Genomic DNA, 19,811 nt, shown 5'->3' on the forward strand with positions numbered 1-19,811 from the left:
GACAAATGGGATCTAAACTAAAGAGCTTCTGCACAGCAAAAGAAACTACCATCAGAGTGAACAGGCAACCTACAGAATGGGAGAATATTTTTACAATCTACCCATCTGACAAAAGGCTAGTATCCAGAATCTACAAAGAAGTTAAACAAATTTACAAGAAAAAAATCAAACAACCCCATCAAAAAGTGGGCAAAGGATATGAAAAGACACTTCTCAAAAGAAGACATTTATGCAGCCAACAGACACATGAAAAAATGCTTATCATCACTGGCCATCAGAGAAATGCAAATCAAAACCACAATGAGATACCATCTCACACCAGTTAGAATGGCCATCATTAAAAAGTCAGGAAACAACAGGTGCTGGAGAGGATGTGGAGAAATAGGAACACTTTTACACTGTTGGTGGGACTGTAAACTAGTTCAACCATTGTGGAAGACGGTGTGGCAATTCCTCAAGGATCTAGAACTAGAAATACCATTTGCCCCAGCCATCCCATTACTGGACATATACCCAAAGGATTATAAATCATGCTGCTCTAAACACACATGCACATGTATGTTTATTGTGGCACTATTCACAATAGCAAAGACTTGGAACTAACCCAAATGTCCATCAATGATAGACTGGATTAAGAAAATGTGGCACATATACACCATGGAATACTATGCTGCCATAAAAAATGATGAGTTCATGTCCTTTGTAGGGATATGGATGAAGCTGGAATCCATCATTCTGAGCAAACTATCGCAAGGACAGAAAACCAAACCCTGCATGTTCTCAGTCATAGGTGAGAATTGAACAATGAGAACACTTGGACACAGGGTGGGGAACATCACACACTGGGGCCTGTTGTGGGGTGGGGGGAGGGGGGAGGGATAGCATTAGCAGATATACCTAATGTAAATGACGAGTTAACAGGTGCAGCACACCAACATGGCACATGTATACATAGTAACAAACCTGCACGTTGTGCACATGTACCATAGAACTTAAAGTATAATAATAAAAATAAATAAATAAATTTGTGATATTTTTCTTTGGTTCCATAATAATGAGAAGAACAAAGAGACTCCCTCCTTCTGAAGCCTGGAAGCAAGAGCAAGTGACTGGCTGGCAAGCTCAGACCACTGTCACTACCCTGCAAAGCCAACCCTGGGAAGCACTCGATCCTATGTACCACAGCTAATTTCCATTCCATTGCAAATGTTTCTGTCTACAAGGACAGAATCAACTTTCACTTGGGAACCAGGATTAGAATGTGAAAAAGATGCTGCCTCTCAAAGAACAATATTTATTCAACTGAACAAGAAATCAAGTAATAATTGGCAAGGTAAATAGGTTTTTACAGAACCATCTCTCCTGAGAAAGCCTTTCCCAACTGAAGAAAAATTTTTTGGTTGCTGTTACTGTTTTAGAATAACATTTTCCAGGGTTAATTTTAGTCTCCCAATTTACTTTTCATACTTTGTCATCATGCCTGATTCCTCAAGACAAAAGACTCACTTTTGCCTTGACTTTGATCTTTGTTCTAGCAAAACTTTCAATGGGAAAGAAGTGAGCTTTCTTCTAAGCTGTGTGTCCTGTGACTGAGGTAGAAATGCAATGGCTGCACAGTGGCAGCCACTGCTCAGAGCGGAGTCTAAAGCCAGCCAGGGAAGAGGCCTGGAGGCAGGAACTCTCGAGTCCTTAGTGGTAAAAGCACAAATGAGTATTCTCTAAGTCAAGGCTGCTCAAAGACACAGCCACAGATGAGAGGAAGCCAAGTGGGGTTCATGAAGACCTTCTCTTCTCCATTCTGCAAGTAGCACCCTGCCATCCTTACCTCGGGCACTGGAAGGGGCAGAGGTAATCATCTGGGATGGTGCTGAGTGAGTGGAACTCAGGCTGGAGGAAGAAGGGCTTGCCTGGGACGAGGACAGAACAGAGACGTTGGTGACTGAGCCCTGGTACCTGGGATTGGGATACGCGAGCTGCAAAGGGAGAAAAATCAGCAGGATAGAGGTCTGAATGGCTGGGACTTTAGGGCTGGCACAGAGTTTGCTTTTTCATGCCCTGAGGTGCTCTGCCCCAGTGCCTTATGCTATACCCTGAGCCCTGATGGAGGCCAGGCTAATGGCTGGGCAACTAGGGGCCACCCACACCACCCATATGGAACAAAGTTGTTGGGCTGGCCATATTACGGTGACCATGGAGGGAGCAGGACTAAGCCAACAGGAATGCCAGGCAAGGGGGCAATCTTGCAGAGGATCTTTCCCATGGGATCTCTTAAAGCAACCAGGACTGAAGCTGGATTTTCTTCTTGGGAAATAAGGCCTGGGAACCGAGACTTAGGATGGTGTGTGGAGGAACGGCGGCTTTCTAGCTCTGGTGAGGGGTGTTCTGAATTCAGGAGCTAGATAATTAGGCAGGGCTGCCAGACACTGCAACAGCAAGGTGAGTTCTGTAGGCATGGTGCCCTGGCCCACTCTCCCTGGACAGCTCTGTACCTGCATGTGGTGGTACAGGTCCTCGGGAGCATCGCCCATGGAGCCGTCGCCCAGCATCACCATGTTTCCTGCTTCACTAGACGCATGTGAGGAGAGAGAGGATGATGAATGGCGGCCTGTGCCCATCAAGTTCATGGGGCTGTGAGCAAGAGTGGGAAATAGGGAGGAGTCAGGCCCATGGCAGGTGGCAGCGGGAGAGTAGAGCGGAATGTGTGGAACAGTCATCCCTGGTTTCAGCTACCACCAGTTTGGATGGTTCCATAGCCAATGCTCATACCCATCTGAGGCCTGGAGCAGTCCTGAGCTGTACCCTGCTACTCAGGAGCCCTTGGTCTGGGAGAGACAATGGTGTGGTACACTGGACAAGCCTCTACCTACAGCTACATGGCTTATGGCCACTCAGTTTAATGACATTAGCAGTTTCTCAGGAGGAGTAAGAGATATACCAAATCAGGTCAAAGATCTCAGGTCCCCCTTTCTATGGGGTATTAGTCTGGGTCAGTGCCTAACCCCTCCAGCCCCCCACACCATGATGGGATCTGCTTCTTGGTCAGAGGCTTCTTCCTAGTGTGGGAAGCTACCAAAATAGCTGGCTGTGAACTATCTGCGGGCCTCCTTCCACATCTGTGGCCAAAAGGCTTGTCAACAGCTCTCCTCTAGCAATACCAGGAAAGCTTCTCATTCATTTGTTCCTTATTTACTAAGTGCCCACTCTGTGCTGAGTTGCTGCTCACACTGGAAAACAAGCCTAAGTGAGAGGGTCCTCTCACTAGTCTCCTCCTCCAACCTGGCCTTCCTGGCCTAGAGGCTTTCAGTATTCTCAGTTGAGCCCCGGCAAACCAGTCTTTGATGTTCACATCACTATGCTGTTTCTTCCTTAAAACGGACTTGGTGATCCTCATTCTCCTTGGGATCAAGTCCAAAGGCCTGCATGAACAAGGCCCATTCAGAGCTGGTCCTATTCCCTGTCCATGCCCTGGAATCCTGCACTCCAGCCACTTGGCTCTACTCAGAGTGCTGACCAGGCTGGCTTGTTCATATCCTGAGGCTTCTGCATGTGTCAGTCAATTTGCATAGATCTTGCCCTATCACCCTCCTAACCCCTAGAAAACATCTACTTATCCTTCAAGACTTACCCCAAATGCCCCCTCCTCCATGTTCCCACAGTATCACGTATACACTTTTCTTACCCAGGATAGTGACTGATTGAATGCAGGGTTTGGGTCCTATGGCAAGAGCCACATAAGTGTTTGCTGTGTGTGTGGGTAAGAGGGAATATGAGTATACACAAGGACTCTTTCCTCTGACCCTTGACAATTTAGACTCACCTCTCCAGAGGGAACCCTCCCCAGCCCTAAGGCCATACCTGTGCCGGTGGGTCATCTTGATGCTCTCCGGACTCATGGGGCTATGGGATGTCAGAACATTACCCCGTGGGGTGCTGGTGCCTGAACATGCAGGACTTAGCTTATCCAAACCTGGAAACTCCTGTTGAGAAATGAATGCCCCTTCATAGAGAGTAAAGAATAAATAAGTAACTAAGGGATGTGAGGGAATAACTGACTGGTGATCAAAAATGTAAAAGAAACAAAAAAGAATCATATGGTTGGCTGAACCTGAACTGCTGACTTCCTTTGGGCAATGCCCCCTTCACGACCAAAACACCCTCCTAACTGCACTGGAACCTAGACCAAAGGCCATGTGCGAGGCCCCAGGTTGACTCCACAGTAAGAGAAGCACATCTGGAATGAACTGAAGCTGGTCTGAGCTCATAGGAGTGTGTTAACAGGTTTTCTCGCTACAGAATAAGTAGAACAAGATCTGGGAAGAAGGAGAGGAAGAGCTTATTATTAGTTGTCAATCGGTGGGCACCAATTACATAAGGATTGGTGTCGGGTTTTATTAGACTGCTAAATGGCCAAGCTCTTAGTGACCTGGGTTGACTGTGACACAGTCTACAGGGAGACAGAACATAAAATCCTGATGTATGTAACTGAAAAATAGTACAGCTCTATTTAAGCTTAATTAATTCATATTAAGTATGTAGATTTCTGGGCAGACACTTCTGATCTCAAACCCTACTGGGTGACAGCATGTTTGTTTGTGTCCCTGTGTGCAACTCAGAGGAAACAACTGTTAAGGTTTCCTCAAGTCCTTCAAAATCTGTAGTGAACACGGGCCCTAAGTCCACTGGGGATATTTCTGAGCTTGGTGTGAAGAAGCACCGGGTTTTCCACCCGCTTCTTCCAAAGCATACAGAGGGCTAAAATGTATTTCTGTAGCTGGAGAAAGGATATGTGTGCACATGGAAGAATGTGATATATATATAGGAAAGTGTTTTGTGCTTTTTGCTGCAACCCACATGGCAGAGAACCTCCCCAATGGCCAGGGTCCAGCCTGCTTGGGTCACCTGCTGTGATGGGGAAGTTTGCACACAGCAGAGACCAGTCAAACAGGCAGGAGACCCTGGAATGAGAGGTAGTGGAATGAATACCCACCAGACTCAGCGATACTGCCCAGGTTCTTAACTAAATGGACACTCCAATTTTAAGGCGGAGATGTAAAAGAGCTTCTCTGCATATTTCACCTTGAAATACCATGGGAGAATCCTAATAGAGGGATAAATTTCAGGATCTCCAGGCTTTCCTCTGGAAAATGTGCCCCTACCTCTCAAACTACAACAAGCTTCTTTTTCTCTTTTCATGCTGTCCATACTTGTCCACACAAGCTGACACCTGCACTGGGAGCCTGGAGGGACGGAGATGACCAGAACCTACAGCATCCAAGAACAAAGCAGGTCCACCCCAAATGGGTCAGGCCCACTGAGTTTAAGTAGTTCAACCTCCCTCAGGGCTACTGTGGCCATGGTTATCCCTAGAGGGGGAATTTTTTGCTCACGACAACCTCGTGCAGCATCGAACAGCTCTACTTCTTGTCTCCCTGCCACTTCTATCCAGTGGTCCTGGGTGATGAGAAGAGAACTTGGCTTGGGTGCCAGGTAGCAGCAGGTAATTAGGCTCATATCCCTTAAGATCTGGGAGCCAGCCTGTTTAGCAGGAAGGGATCTCTAGAAAACATTTGGAGTCAGCCCCACAGTTGAAAATGAGGTTTGGGTATGTGAATAGGGGGCTCTATCCTCAGCCAGTCAGCATTTCCTCTAAGACCTTGCCAAGGAATAGTGGTCCTAGAATATAAGTCCTGTTTGTGTGTTTAAGTCCTTGGACCAAACCCTACTGTGGAGGCTGAAGAGCTGGGCCAGAGTTAGGGAGACTTTCAGGAGCCTGGTCCAGCCCCAGGACCTGCCTGACTCCTTTAAGAACTGCTAGCATGAAAGTACTGCTCATCCTAGGCTATCTCAGATGTGAGCCTGGATCACCACACATGATAGAGGAAGTTGGGAAGAAGAGGGAGGGAGGGAAAGAGGGAGAAAAGGGAGTTGGGAGGAAGAGTAAAAAGAGGGAAAAGAGAACGATTAGAGGGAGGAGAAAGAATGAAGAAGGACAGGGAGAGAGGAGGAGGAGGGAGATGGGGAGAGAAGGCTGGCTCAGGCCATGCCTATCTCTTTACGTTCTTGGGATGAAAAACATCTCCAAAAAGATCCCTACATGTGGGCCATATACTTCAGCTGTTTTCCTTCACATATGAAAACCTGTTTACTAGCACAGTGCCCTGAAAAATGTTCCCTGCCCTTGAATCTGGCTCCTCCTTTGGGAGTGAGTGAGTGAGAGGATCCTCAGCATCCTTCCCCTGGATATAGCATCCATCCCTGCCCCCTGTCCCTCTGTAGGGAGGACAGCCTCTCTCCCCCATCCGGCCCCCGCCCAGGCTCCCTCCCTCCTATTTTCCTTTGGTTTGTGGTGTAGGTCTGGAGGAAGTGACACCTGGTTCTACTGCAGCAGGGGCAGGACAGGGATCAACTTACATGGTAGAGACTGGCCCGCATCATCTGGAACTGATCAATTAGCTTCTTATGCAGAGGCCGCATTTCTGGGTGCACAAACTTCTCATGAACTGCTAGCCCAACTCCAAGGACATGAACCTATCAGAGTCACAAACAAGGCCACTCTGTGAACCATGAGCAGCCCCTGAGAACTGAAGCCATCTTGTAGTGCATGGCTTTTCTCACCTGGCTGCTGGTCCCCAAGCTCTCTAAGACATACCTGCTCCTGCATAAGCTCCTTGAGCTGGGTGATCTTCTCAGCATCTCCTGGGTGCTTGTTGATGTAATCTTTATCAAAGAAGGCCTGTGAAAGGAAAGGCCAAGTCAGGAAGACTCTTCCCAAGACTACTACTTAAATGGAGCCCAGGAGACTTGAGTCCACTAATGCCACCTAAAAAGCAGCCAGGCTGTTTCCTCATAGTACACCAGTCTGGCCTGTTTGAACTTCTGGCAGTTAGAGGTGTGTTTTTTTGTCTGAGAAGGATTGAACGTGGCCAAGCCATCTAAGTTTGGATGCTGACCCCAGTCCCTCATGGAGCCTGGATGGCCTAGGTAGGGCAGGCAGGACTGGTGGACTGGGAGTAGGGGCTAGCCTCTTATCCAGCCTACGACTCACTTCTCCTGATGGGCTGGGCTCCAAGGCTCCTCTTGGAGGGCACTTAACATCCTCCCATAATCAGGATTACAGATTACCCATCTCAGAGTTCAGAGAATAAAAATGAAGAAAAGCCCCTACCAGAGAACTGTGCCAAAGAAACAGGGAGTGATAGGGAGCTTACGGCCTCATTCCAGGACCATGCCAAGGGAGGGCATGTAGGGAAGGCTACCTAAGGAGACTATAATCTTGAAAAGAGAAGCCTGTGAGCCGCCTTCCCAGCCAGGCTGCCTGCATGGTTTTGGCCTGTGGCCACAGCTTACCTCCTGATAGCGTGCAATGCCTCCATTGACAGCTGCATCAATAACACCATTCAGGCACATGCTTAGCAGGTTGATATTGCCATGCACCTGCTTGTGTTGATATTGGCTGATCAGGGAGCGTAGCTCCTGGTTCTTATTCTCAACCACTTGGATGGCATTCTCCAGAGGGCTCACCTCCACCTAGGGGCACACAGCACACAGAGTCATCTCAAAAATGATGATAACCCCTCATCATCTTCCTGAGATCTGGGGTCTAAGATCTGTGGTATTGATTCCCCTTCCTTGTTCCTGTGAACTTGAGACTCCCTGGACCCTTTCCACTTCTGTTGTCTGATTTATAGGCACTTGGAAGTACAGCAAATAGTGAAGAACACTAGTTCTGAAATCAGAGCACTCTGGTTTCTTGAATCTCAGAGAATAGTTTTCTCATATGTAAAGTAGGAGGTTGAAAATACCTGCTGCTCAGGGGTGTTGTATGGATTAGATAAGAGAAGGTACACAAAGATCCTAGCACAGGGTTGACCTGTGGGAGCCTTGGCCAGGCAGGTGGCCGACGCTCTCTTTTTCTTTAGTCCTTAGAGAAGGGCCCCCAGAGCTGGGGCTGATGGAGCAGTTGTGAAGCTCAGCTTCATCTGAGACATGTCTCACCAGTTCCCTCCTCTCCACTTCAAACCACCGAGAGATGCCAGGCAAGCTGTGGGTCAGGGTCAGTGTGGTACGTTCAATCCACAGGCTCTGTAGGGAGGGAACAGGCAGGTGTGGGCAGTTAGGCAAGTTTTGCCACACCCTGCCTCCCTGAGGGATAAAACAGTGGTGAGTTCCTAAGAAAGTTGAGCTTGTCCCTGGACTTGCTGTGTGTACTGCCCCTGTTTTCCTAGATTTGTTCACCTTGAATTCATTCTCCTTGTCCTTGGGGCCTTTGTGAAAAGGCCTGTCGTACCGGAACTTCCTCACATTGTTGACGCGATAGAAGCTCTTGACGCGATCTGGTACCCTATCCATCTGCAGAACATCCACATAATCTGGAATGGGCGTCACTGCATAGATCTGCAAGTCTGGGCAGGAAGTGAAGGAGAAACACAGACTTGCCAGAGCTGGACCTGAGAGGCTGACCCCTGTTATCTCCTCAAAGGGGGAAGTGCACCATAGCCCCTGCTCCTTACTGACAGCCCAGTGGGGGAGGCAGTGGCATCTCTAGGGGCAGATCAGACCCAAGCACAGTTAGGTAAATCTCTATCTGCTCTCTCCCTCTCCCTGCTCTAGTAGTTGAGTTTCATGAGCACTCAGCCAAGGTGAGATGTCAACAGCCAAGTGTTCTCTGGTGCCCCTTTAAGAAACAAAGGGAAAGAGGGGAATGCAGGCATCCACCCCACGGGAGTGAGAGAAGGCTGCAAGGGTCTGGGCTTCACCTCTATAGGTAAAGCATATTTACTGAAGAACAACTTTTAAATAAAATACTGTTTGAAATCTTTGTGGAAAAAAAGCAGGTAAGAGTCCACTTGCCCTCCCTTCTCTGAAACAAGCTTGCCATAGTCATGGCAACTGTCATGTGGTCCCCAAGGAAGCTGTGTGTGAAAGGTGAGGGGAAGGGCAGTGTTTCCATTCAGACTTCCAAGTGCCACCAAACCAAAGGAACTCCCCATCTTCTCCTGCTCCACACATCCTTGGGCCCTGGCCCAGTCCGCCTGATGAAGACAAGGGACAATAATAGTACACATGGGAGTGGAGCAGGGCACAGCACAGGTGGTATCCCTGTGACAAGAGCCCTGATAGGACCCCAAGTCACTCTGTAATGATTGCTCCTGGCTGCCTGGGCAGACTCCTCATAGGGCAGGGTGAGGATTAAGCTGTTGGAAGCAGCCAGCCTGAGGATAAAGGCCCTCCTGAAGCCCCACTGGTGACTAGACCACCCACTGCTAAGGGCGCGCCACTGCTTCCTCTTTGAGACATTAGTGCCTTGCTAAGCGTGTGCTAAGCAATGAGGACACACTCAGGTTTAGGACTATGGGATATCTAACCTGTGTGGTTGGCAATGTGGTAGAGGGGCAGCTGACTGGGTGGACCTCACCTCCCAGGGCCCCTGCCCTCCTCCTTCCACCCAGTATCAAAAGATACACTGGGCATCGCACTGTAGGATGGCATCATCAGGATGGTTGGGGTGCTGCATGGCGACAGCCTGCGGAAACTCGCTGAGCATCCTCTGCTGGAAGGCCTCCAGCCTCTCGTAGTCATGGCCACGGCACACGTATTCTTTGTTCTGCCATAAACAGAAGAGCACACTCTATGTATGCTTTGCTTGTAGCCCCCCACCTCCACCCTGGAGTCAGTAGCTACATATAGCACAAACATATCTTAAGAGCCTTCTCTATATCAGGCCCTGGGTCAGGCACAGGACATTGCACTCAATCCCCAGACAATCAAGGAGGCAGAAGAAAAACAAAGCGAGAATTACACTGTGGTGTGGCAGCCCCAAGGGAAGGATACAGGCTGCAAGAAGCTTGGAAGAAGGAGAAAAACCTTACGCAGGAAAGAGAGCAAGGTGGGAGATGGGATTTTAGAAAAAGCTATGTTTAAAAAATGTCCTGAAAGGTCCACCTAGGTCAGGCTGGTATGGTATGGTATGAGTGGAGAAGGGCAATCTATGTGGGTACCGTGACAACCAGGGCAACAACAATCAAGACAGGAAAAGGCGGAGCTGGAAAGAAGGTGTCTGTGTAGAGAACTGGTAGAAGCAGTTGGGCAGAGGGGGCACTGCCAGCCCCTCTTGGCATGTGTTCAAAGGAAGAAAGAGGCGTCACAGGGCCAGCCATATGCTTCCCAGGACAGGGTTAATCACTGGGCAGGCCTTGGAAGACCCTGACCCTGACTCCAATGTTACCAAGGAGTGATTGCTGTGGGTGCCACCAAATAATTTTAAATGGGGGGGGGCGGTGATCAAGTGTGTGGTTCTGAAGGATCACTTTTTTAAATTTTTTTATTATTACTTTTTATTATTATTATACTTTTAAGTTTTAGGGTACATGTGCACAATGTGCAGGTTTGTTACATATGTATACATGTGCCATGTTGGTGTGCTGCACCTGTTAACTCGTCATTTAGCATTAGGCATATCTCCTAATGCTATCCCTCCCCCCTCCCCCCACCCCGCAACAGTCCCCAATGTGTGATGTTCCCCTTCCTGTGTCCACGTGTTCTCATTGTTCAATTCCCACCTATGAGTGAGAACATGTGGTGTTTGGTTTTTTGTCCTTGCAATAGTTTGCTGAGAATGATGGTTTCCAGTTCCATCCATGTCCCTACAAAGGACATGAACTCATCATTTTTTATGGCTGCATAGTATTCCATGGTGTATATGTGCCACATTTTCTTAATCCAGTCTATCGTTTTTAGACATTTGGGTTGGTTCCAAGTCTTTGCTATTGTGAATAGTGCCGCAATAAACATACGCGTGCATGTGTCTTTATAGCAGCATGATTTATAATCCTTTGGGTATATACCCAGTAATGGGATGGCTGGGTCAAATGGTATTTCTAGTTCTAGATCCCTGAGGAATCGCCACACTGACTTCCACAATGGTTGAACTAGTTTACAGTCCCACCAACAGTGTAAAAGTGTTCCTATTTCTCCACATCCTCTCCAGCACCTGTTGTTTCCTGACTTTTTAATGATCGCCATTCTAACTGGTGTGAGATGGTATCTCATTGTGGTTTTGATTTGCATTTCTCTGATGGCCAGTGATGATGAGCATTTTTTCATGTGTCTGTTGGCTGCATAAATGTCTTCTTTTGAGAAGTGTCTGTTCATATCCTGAAGGATCACTTTTATTAGTTGGGAGAAACAGTCTAATGTTGCCCAGTGCCCAGTAGGTATTCAGTAACTGTTTATTGCATTAATAACCCTTTGGCAGCAAATTCCTTTGCAAACATGACAGCAGAATAAATAAATATCATTCTAAGTACAGATTTCTTAAAACTTTCTGTTATGTCACATTTAGTTTGGGTTATATCTCAGTTTTTCTCTTTGTGGACAAGACACCCCCAACTATGCTTGCTCTGCCTATGTCATAGCTGGTCATGAGTGGGTGGCTGGAGAAAGTTCCCCTGAAACCCACTGGTGATACAGTCCCACCCAACTCCCTAGCCAGACCCATTTCAACAAAATGGTATCAGGCACTGCCAGCCCCTCTTGGCATGTCTTCAAAGGAAGAAAGAGAGAGAGAGGCGTCATAGGGCCAGCCATATGCTTCCTGGGACAGGGTTAATCACAGGGCAGGCCTTGGAAGACCCTGACCTTCTTGAAATAGGATTTCTGTCTCATTTTTACTTTCTCTCTCACTATGGGAGAACTTGGCTAAGGCTGGGCCATGTGTCTGTATTGTTTTTTTGTTTTTTTGAGATAGAGTCTCACTCTCTTGCCCAGGCTGGAGTGCAGTGGTACAATCTGGGCTCACTGCAATCTATGCCTCCCAGGTTCAAGTGATTCTCCCACTTCAGCCTCTCAAGTAACTGGGATTACAGGTATCTGGCAACATGCCTGGCTAATTTTTGTATTTTTAGCAGAGATGGGGTTTCACCATGTTGGCCAGGCTGGTCTTGAGCTCCTGACCTCAGGTGATCCACCCCCCTCAGCCTTCCAAAGTGCTGGGATTACATGCATGAGCCACTGTGCCCAGCCTGGGCCATGTGTCTGGATGAATCAGAATGGAAGGGATTCTGATTCTGATTAACGCTAGAAGGGAAGTTAAGGTCAGGAGGAGCAGGCTGGCCTCTCCAGTGGAACAGACCAGTAGTTAAAGGACAGAGATATTTCTACATCTTTTGCTTGATAAATAAAATTGACAAAGAAAGTACTTGTGAAGAACTAGACTTTTCATATCATTCATATGTACAACCTCACCAACGTCTGTTCATGGGTCAAATGATGAGAAATATAAATTCCCTCAAGAAGGGAGGGTTGGATGTTTTCCTGACGCTTTGCAGATTAATAGAAAATCACATTTGTGAGGCGAGGCAGGCAGATGGCCCAGAGAAACCAAGCTGACAGAGCTAAAGTAATAGATGGCCTGTGCATTCAGGGATGGTAGGAGAGTAGCCTAGCCTTCTGGGGAAGGCCCAGCAGGAAGAACACACACAGTGTTGACCTTGAGGCTGACTGTTGGTTTCATATTCACTTGGGCAAGAGCCCCAGCATCCCCACAAAAGACAGATCTGGCCACCACTGCTTTGTACCTGGTTCTCACCATCTGCAAGGCAAAGAGCTACCTCCACTGGGGCTTATTATTCTGCCACAGATGAACTGAGCAGCTGAAATAAGGGAAGGTAGCACGTAGGTTGGCTGAGGAAATTTGTATGCATGAATTATACATGCATCATACCTCTCCTTGAGATTGCACCTTGTGTGGAGATGGGAATGGATTGATGGGTGATATTTCCTAACACCCCTTGTTATTCTTCCTCCATTACCAGGGTCTTTGAAACCACATTTGAACATTTGGACTGTTACTTGTGAGCATGATGTGGATGGCTTAGATGCAGGTTTTATGCCAGGTCCTACCTGACAGAAAGCTCCAACAACCCTGCGACACTAATGTGTCCTGTGACATGAGCATGAAAGGGTGGGAAACAGGTTGGACTATGATGGAGCATTCCTGCTTGGCAGAACAGAAACAGGGGACACCAGGGCCTGATTCTGTAATATCCAAAATAATGATGTTTTACAGTGAAATTTCATTTTTGATGTACAAATTGTGGATCTATACAGGAAGAAGAAAATGATAAGAAAGCATAATTTGCAAAGATAAAATGAGAAAAAGGCAAGTTACAAGACCAGAATCATTAGTTTGTCAAAGGACTTTCTGAAAATGCTTTTGGTTTCTAATTCTTGTACAATTGCTTCTACTTCTTTTGCTGATTTCCACCACTTCCATTTTTCTTATATGATCTATACTGATGGGGCTAGCAAATATGCCACTTCTGAAATGCCTGGGCTGGATGGTCACTAGAGATGAAGGAGGCCCAGTCCTCTTAAGAAAGTCTCTCTACTCATTCCTGGCTGGGCGCAGTGGCTCATGCCTGTAATCCCAGCACTTTGGAAGGCCGAGGCGGGCAGATCACATGAGGTCGGGAGTTCGAGATCAGTCTGACCAACACGGAGAAACCCCGTCTCTACTAAAAATACAAAATTAGCCAGGCGTGGTGGCGCATGCCTGTAATCCCAGCTACTTGGGAAGGCTGAGGCAGGAGACTCGCTTGAACCTGGGAGGCAGAGGTTGCGGTGAGCCAAGATCGTGCCATTGTACTCCAGCCTGGGCAATAAGAGTGAAACTCTGTCTCAAAAAAAAAAAAAAAATGTCTCTCTACTCATTCCCATTCTGCTACTAGAAATACTCCTGTGGAATAGAGTTAGAGCCTTCCTGGGGATCACAATTAGGCAGTGAGCTTGCTGTCCCTGTCATATTGCCAGTGCTCACACAGATCGTTTTTCCTTCTAGCCTAGAATGATTACTGCCCAAGAAAAGTGCAAGTTGACCTGCCTTACTTCTGCCATGTGGTTAGCCTGGACTCTGCCGCTAGCAGACTAGCTTTTTTTAAAGGAGATATTAAGCCCGGTTGACCCTTGATGTGATAACAAGCTTGTTATTGCTCATTGGCTAACCCAATTTCTCCAAGAAGACAGGATCCCAAACATATCAAAGGGAATTTTCCCAGCTACTTGCTGAGACTTGTGGACAGTGAACTTTAGTTAAAGATATTGGAACTGGGGGTGATTAGATTAGGTCTCAACTGCTCCAGGGCCCACACATCAAGGCAGCTTCATTTAGATAATCTGAGAACACATCTCTATGGGATTCAGCCTATAGTGTATGTTGACTACTCCTGGAGCCTCTGAGTTGTGCTGAATAAATAAGAAAATCACCACTGGTGTCAGTAGATCTATGCTCAGTCATCCTTTCCACTCTTTTTATATTCCAGTTCAGCCTGCCAGGGAATGGTAGGGAGAAAAGGCTGTTGTCATCCTGGGTCAGAGGACTGGCTGCCTAGAAGAGGCTTTCTACAGCCAAACCCAGTGCTTGGCAGCTCCCTCAGGATCCTAGGAGCCACATGCTGTGTTCTTCAGGTTCTCTCATACCAACAGTTCTCCATCCTGGCTGCACAGGCTACAGTGCAGCCAGGAGGAAAAACCATCATCTTAGATGACAAACCTAAGAGGCCAGTCTACTGTTAAGGTCAGGGCTTTACTAGTGCCCTATATGGCTGAGAAGAGTCACAATGGAGGTTCCAGGCACTGGAGGCAGAAGTTGAAAGGCACCTATGGGACACTCTTAGACCCTGGTCACTTCCTGAAGAAACTCCATTGATTTGGTAAGAAAGCCACCCTCACACATTCCTGGTAGCTACAGAATAACAGAGCAGACTAAAACAGAGTCTGAAGTTGGCAGCCAGTCCAGTCAAATAAAACCAAATGCCTGTTGTTAACTGGTCTATCCTCTGTAAAGAAGTATTCAGTAGAAAAGGCAAAAAGGGGAAGAAAAGAATACAGGTTTTAAGTGAATTACGTGTAAAATATATAAGTTCTTGTGGCCATCTGAATGGACTCACCCGAAGAAAGAAAGGAAACTTCCTGCCATAGAAGCCGACCCGAAAGAACTCAGGCTCCAGGCGTTGCTGCTCCATAATGTTGTCATAGTAGCTGGCCTCCATTTTCTGTGAATGAGAAAGGTCTTCAGGTTGGCTTGACTGCTGCTGGTATCCAAAGCAAGTTCTCCCAGGCCCAACTGGACAGTGTCTTCTGGAAAGGGATCATGGCAACTCAATCTAGACAAGAAGTAAGTGAGCCTCTAGACATGACCAGCCTCTCTCCAGGGCGTTTCATCATGGAAAAGAGAGTCCTCCATCACCACTGTCTGATGGTGGGATGGGGACAGGCCTGCCCACTGCAGCCCTGTGCAGCTGCTGTGAATGTCCTTCCTAGGGAATGGACTCAGCCCTATAGAGATCTGGGCTTACTGTACTTGGGAGGCACACTTTTAACATGGACATTTTCTGCCTGGGGATTTCTGGTTTTGACCAATACTCACTATACCAGTTAACCTCTGACTAGGTTGCTTGTAGCTGGCTACTAGCAATTCTCACCACCATTTTGCATCAGTCCAACTCTTGTTCATCTATCATCTGACTAAAGACGTTAACAACTGTAGTGAGGAAGGCTCAGATGCCAACAGCACTGGTACTCACTCCAAGTTAAGATATTTTAAACTTGAAAAGCTAACTAATATCCATGATGTCTAGCATTCCAAGGTCTGTAACTTTTTTACTTGTGGCTGACCTAGCTTCACATTCAGAAAAAAACTCACTGCAACTTTGATTGGGAAGATAGCTCTAATGCATTCAATCAAGCCAGCCTGCCAGAACTGGTTAAGAAGCCACTGCTAGAGGAACATGCCCAAACACCAATCTGGATCATAGAACAGGAGAGTTAGCCCAAGGATGAGGGTGCAGAAAGGGTGAGTTGAGACTGCTAGCCTCTTTTTTGCTGATGAAATCAGCAGCCATTATGATTCAGAACCCAGCACTAGCAACCAGGAAAAATTTGGTGCAGACCCTCAAAGCCCATCGGGCATTTGATTTAGTTTTTTAATATTCTGCATCAAAGAAGGCAGCAAGTACAACATGCTTAAAAGTGACCATAAGCAAAGTGGGGAAAGCTCGTAAAAAGATTTTGGATGAAGCATCCATAAACAAAACCATTCCAGGAAAAGCTTCTCTGTGAAGTTGAGCTGCCACCTCCTTGAAACCACCATCCTATCCTGCCTATGCCACTTCTCCCTTCTCTGAGCACCAGTGGCTCTTGGGGTCTAAATCATACAATTATTTGTCAGGTGTTATTTTTAGTTTCGTAGTCAGACTGCAAGTGTCCTGAGGGCAGGAGTCTTGGCTTTTGTTTCTCTTGTATTGTCCACAGCACTAAACCAAGGGCTGGGCCCATAAAGAACACTCATTTAGAAACTGATGCCAGTCAGGGCTGGGGCTGGGGGAGGGGCACAGCTCACCCGAATCCAGCTGAGGCTCTGGTAATCATAGAGGCTCTCGTACTGACACGCCAGCTCCCTGCATAGTGGGATCCCAAACTCCCAGCTCTGTGTCAGAAATAGAAATAGGGCTTCAGCATCTCATCCTCAGAATAGCCTAAGCCCACATTAAACACATCAGAAGACACACAACAAAAGGTCTCCCGCCAGCTCCAACTCATGTGTCACAAAGAACATATGCCTCAAAACCAATTTGGGGGGCATGACACAGCCGTGTGGCTTTCTAGCTCAAGCATAGTTTTTAGGTCTCTGCTCAAATGTCTCCACCTCCAAGAGGCCTCTCCTGACTACTTTGTCAAGAATAGGCACTTCCTTGTCCATTTCTGTTCTGTTACTATGAAGTTATCTTAATTTAAAAAAATTACTTACTTTTTTGTTGTATTAGTCTCAATCAGATGATAAACAGAATGAGGGCAGGGACCCTGTTTATTTTGTTCTCAGAGACTAGAACAATGCCAGGAATGTATCAGGTACTCAATAAAGATTTATTTGATGAGATAATGAAACACTAATTTTTAGATTAAGATCGTTTAAGCTCAGAAGCAAGTATGGAAACCAAGAAGAAAATGCTTACTCAAGGACTTGGCAGTAGGCCTGACAATTTCCTTTATGGAACTAATTGACCTTAAATTAGGCTTCACATGATCCTTGCCTAGTTAGATTCCAGGCTTTCTGTGGTATGGCTCCTGTTACAGCAACATGCCCATGCAACAGCCTGAGAGAAGGCTGCAGTGGCCTTCATTAAGAGGTGATATTATCCATTTCCTCCTTTAAAAAAAATATATACCTCTTTGGAAGTCAAATTGTCCGTGTTTGCAGATGACATGATTGTATATCTAGAAAACCCCATTGTCTCAGCCCAAAATCTCCTTAAGCTGATAAGCAACTTCAGCAAAGTCTCAGGATACAAAATCATTGTGCAAAAATCACAAGGATTCCTATACACCAATAACAGACAAACAGAGAGCCAAATCATGAGTAAACTCCCATTCACAATTGCTTCAAAGAGAATAAAATACCTAGAAATCCAGCTTACAAGGGATGTGAAGGACCTCTTCAAGGAGAACTACAAACCACTGCTCAACGAAGTAAAAGAGGACACAAACAAATGGAAGAACATTCCATGCTCATGGATAGGAAGAACCAATATTGTGAAAATGGCCATACTGCCCAAGGTAATTTATAGATTCAATGCCATTCCCATCAAGCTACCAATAACTTTCTTCACAGAGTTGGAAAAAACTACTTTAAAGCTCATATGGAACCAAAAAAGAGCCCACATTGCCAAGACAATCCTAAGCAAAAAGAACAAAGATGGAGGCATCACACTACCTGACTTCAAACTATACTACAAGGCTACAATGACCAAAACAGCATGGTACCAGTACCAAAACAGAAATATGGACCAATGGAACAGAACAGAGTCCTCAGAAATAATACCACACATCTACAACCATCTGATCTTTGACAAACCTGACAAAAACAAGCAATGGGCAAAGGATTCCCTATTTAATAAATGGTGCTCGGAAAACTGGCTAGCCATATGTAGAAAGCTGAAACTGGATCCCTTCCTTACATCTTGTACAAAAATTAATTCAAGATGGATTAAAGACTTAGATGTTAGACCTAAAACCATAAAAACCCTAGAAGAAAACCTAGGCAATACCATTCAGGACATAGGCATAGGCAAGGACTTCATGACTAAAACACCAAAAGCAATGGCAACAAAAGCCAAAATTGACAAATGGGATCTAATTAAACTAAAGAGCTTCTGCACAGCAAAAGAAACTACCATCAGAGTGAACAGGCAACCTACAGAATGGGAGAATATTTTTACAATCTACCCATCTGACAAAGGGCTAATATCCAGAATCTACAAAGAACTTAAGCAAATTTACAAGAAAAAAATCAAACAACCCCATCAAAAAGTGGGCAAAGGATATGAAAAGACACTTCTCAAAAGAAGACATTTATTCAGCCAACAGACACATGAAAAAATGCTCATCATCACTGGCCATCAGAGAAATGCAAATCAAAACCACAATGAGATACCATCTCACACCAGTTAGAATGGCCATCATTAAAAAGTCAGGAAAACAACAGGTGCTGGAGAAGTTGTGGAGAAATAGGAACACTTTTACACTGTTGGTGGAACTGTAAACTAGTTCCACCATTGTGGAAGACAGTGTGGAGATTCCTCAAGGATCTAGAACTAGAAATACCATTTGACCCAGCGATCTCATTACTGGGTATATACCCAAAAGATTATAAATCATGCTGCTCTAAACACACATGCACATGTATGTTTATTGCGGCACTATTCACAATAGCAAAGACTTGGAACCAACCCAAATGTCCATCAATGATAGACTGGATTAAGAAAATGTGGCACATATACACCATGGAATACTATGCAGCCATAAAAAAGGATGAGTCCATGTCCTTTGTAGGGATATGGATGAAGCTGGAATCCATCATTCTGAGCAAACTATTGCAAGGACAGAAAACCAAACACTGCATGTTCTTACTCATAGGTGGGAACTGAACAATGAGAACACTTGGACACAGGGTGGGGAACATCATACACCAGGGCCTGTCGTGGGGTGGTGGGAGGGGGGAGGGATAGCATTAGGAGATATACCTAATGTAAATGACGAGTTAACGGGTGCAGCACACCAACATGGCACAGTATACATATGTAACAAACCTGCACATTGTGCACATGTACCCTAGAACTTAAAGTATAATTAAAATATCTATCTATCTATCTATCTATCTATCTATCTATCTATCTATCTATCTTTTGGTTAGATTGAGGGTCACTGGTTTACTTGATATTTTACCTGGGCTCCCCAACTTCTCCATACTAATAAAAATGTTTTATTATAGGAAATTTAAGCATATAGAAAAGTAGAGAGACTAGAAGAATAAACCCCTATCCATCATCCGGCTTCAACAATGACCAACTCACAGCCAATCTTGTATTATTCATACCCTATTCACTTATTCCTTCCCATAGTATTTGAAACAAATCTCAGATATAATTTCACCAGTAAATATTTCAGCATAAATCATTAAACATAAGTATTATATTTGTAAGAATACTCTTTGAAATAGCATCAGGGAGAAGGAAAACATTGTTTCATTTGGGGTTGTGTGTCTCAAAAGAGTACATTTTTCTATCCTTCAAAGAAATTAACACCATATGGATTGAAACCGCAGGACCAATTAAAAAGATGAAAACAAACCAGAGGTTTTTGTTGTTGTTGTTGTTGTTATGTGTTTTTTTGTTGTTTGTTTGTTTTAGAAACAAGGTCTTGCTCTGTCACCCAGGCTAGAATGCACTGGCATGATCATAGTTCACTGCAACCTTGAA

The 19,811-nt window shown here is 45.7% G+C and overlaps 1 protein-coding gene across 5 annotated transcripts in view; it reads right to left on the reverse strand.

Annotated features, from left to right (window-relative positions):
- DOCK3 (dedicator of cytokinesis 3) overlaps positions 1-19,811 on the reverse strand; it is a 653,304-nt gene that overhangs the window by 19,558 nt on the left and 613,935 nt on the right. For 4 of the 5 annotated variants that reach the window (XM_030811683.1, XM_030811682.1, XM_030811681.1 and 1 more), the window contains exons 39-49: positions 16,397-16,483; positions 14,946-15,050; positions 9,463-9,604; positions 8,236-8,402; positions 7,996-8,082; positions 7,348-7,527; positions 6,650-6,733; positions 6,412-6,528; positions 3,856-3,977; positions 2,490-2,628; positions 1,826-1,973 (exon numbers count right to left, since the gene is read on the reverse strand). In XM_030811683.1, the coding sequence (XP_030667543.1) occupies positions 1,826-1,973; positions 2,490-2,628; positions 3,856-3,977; positions 6,412-6,528; positions 6,650-6,733; positions 7,348-7,527; positions 7,996-8,082; positions 8,236-8,402; positions 9,463-9,604; positions 14,946-15,050; positions 16,397-16,483 (1,378 nt within the window). The remainder of the gene's footprint in view (positions 1-1,825; positions 1,974-2,489; positions 2,629-3,855; positions 3,978-6,411; positions 6,529-6,649; positions 6,734-7,347; positions 7,528-7,995; positions 8,083-8,235; positions 8,403-9,462; positions 9,605-14,945; positions 15,051-16,396; positions 16,484-19,811) is intronic. The other variant, XM_030811684.1, reaches the window with a different exon arrangement.

Source organism: Nomascus leucogenys, chromosome 4 (genome assembly GCF_006542625.1).
Source record: "Nomascus leucogenys isolate Asia chromosome 4, Asia_NLE_v1, whole genome shotgun sequence".
Taxonomy (NCBI): Eukaryota; Metazoa; Chordata; class Mammalia; order Primates; family Hylobatidae; genus Nomascus; species Nomascus leucogenys.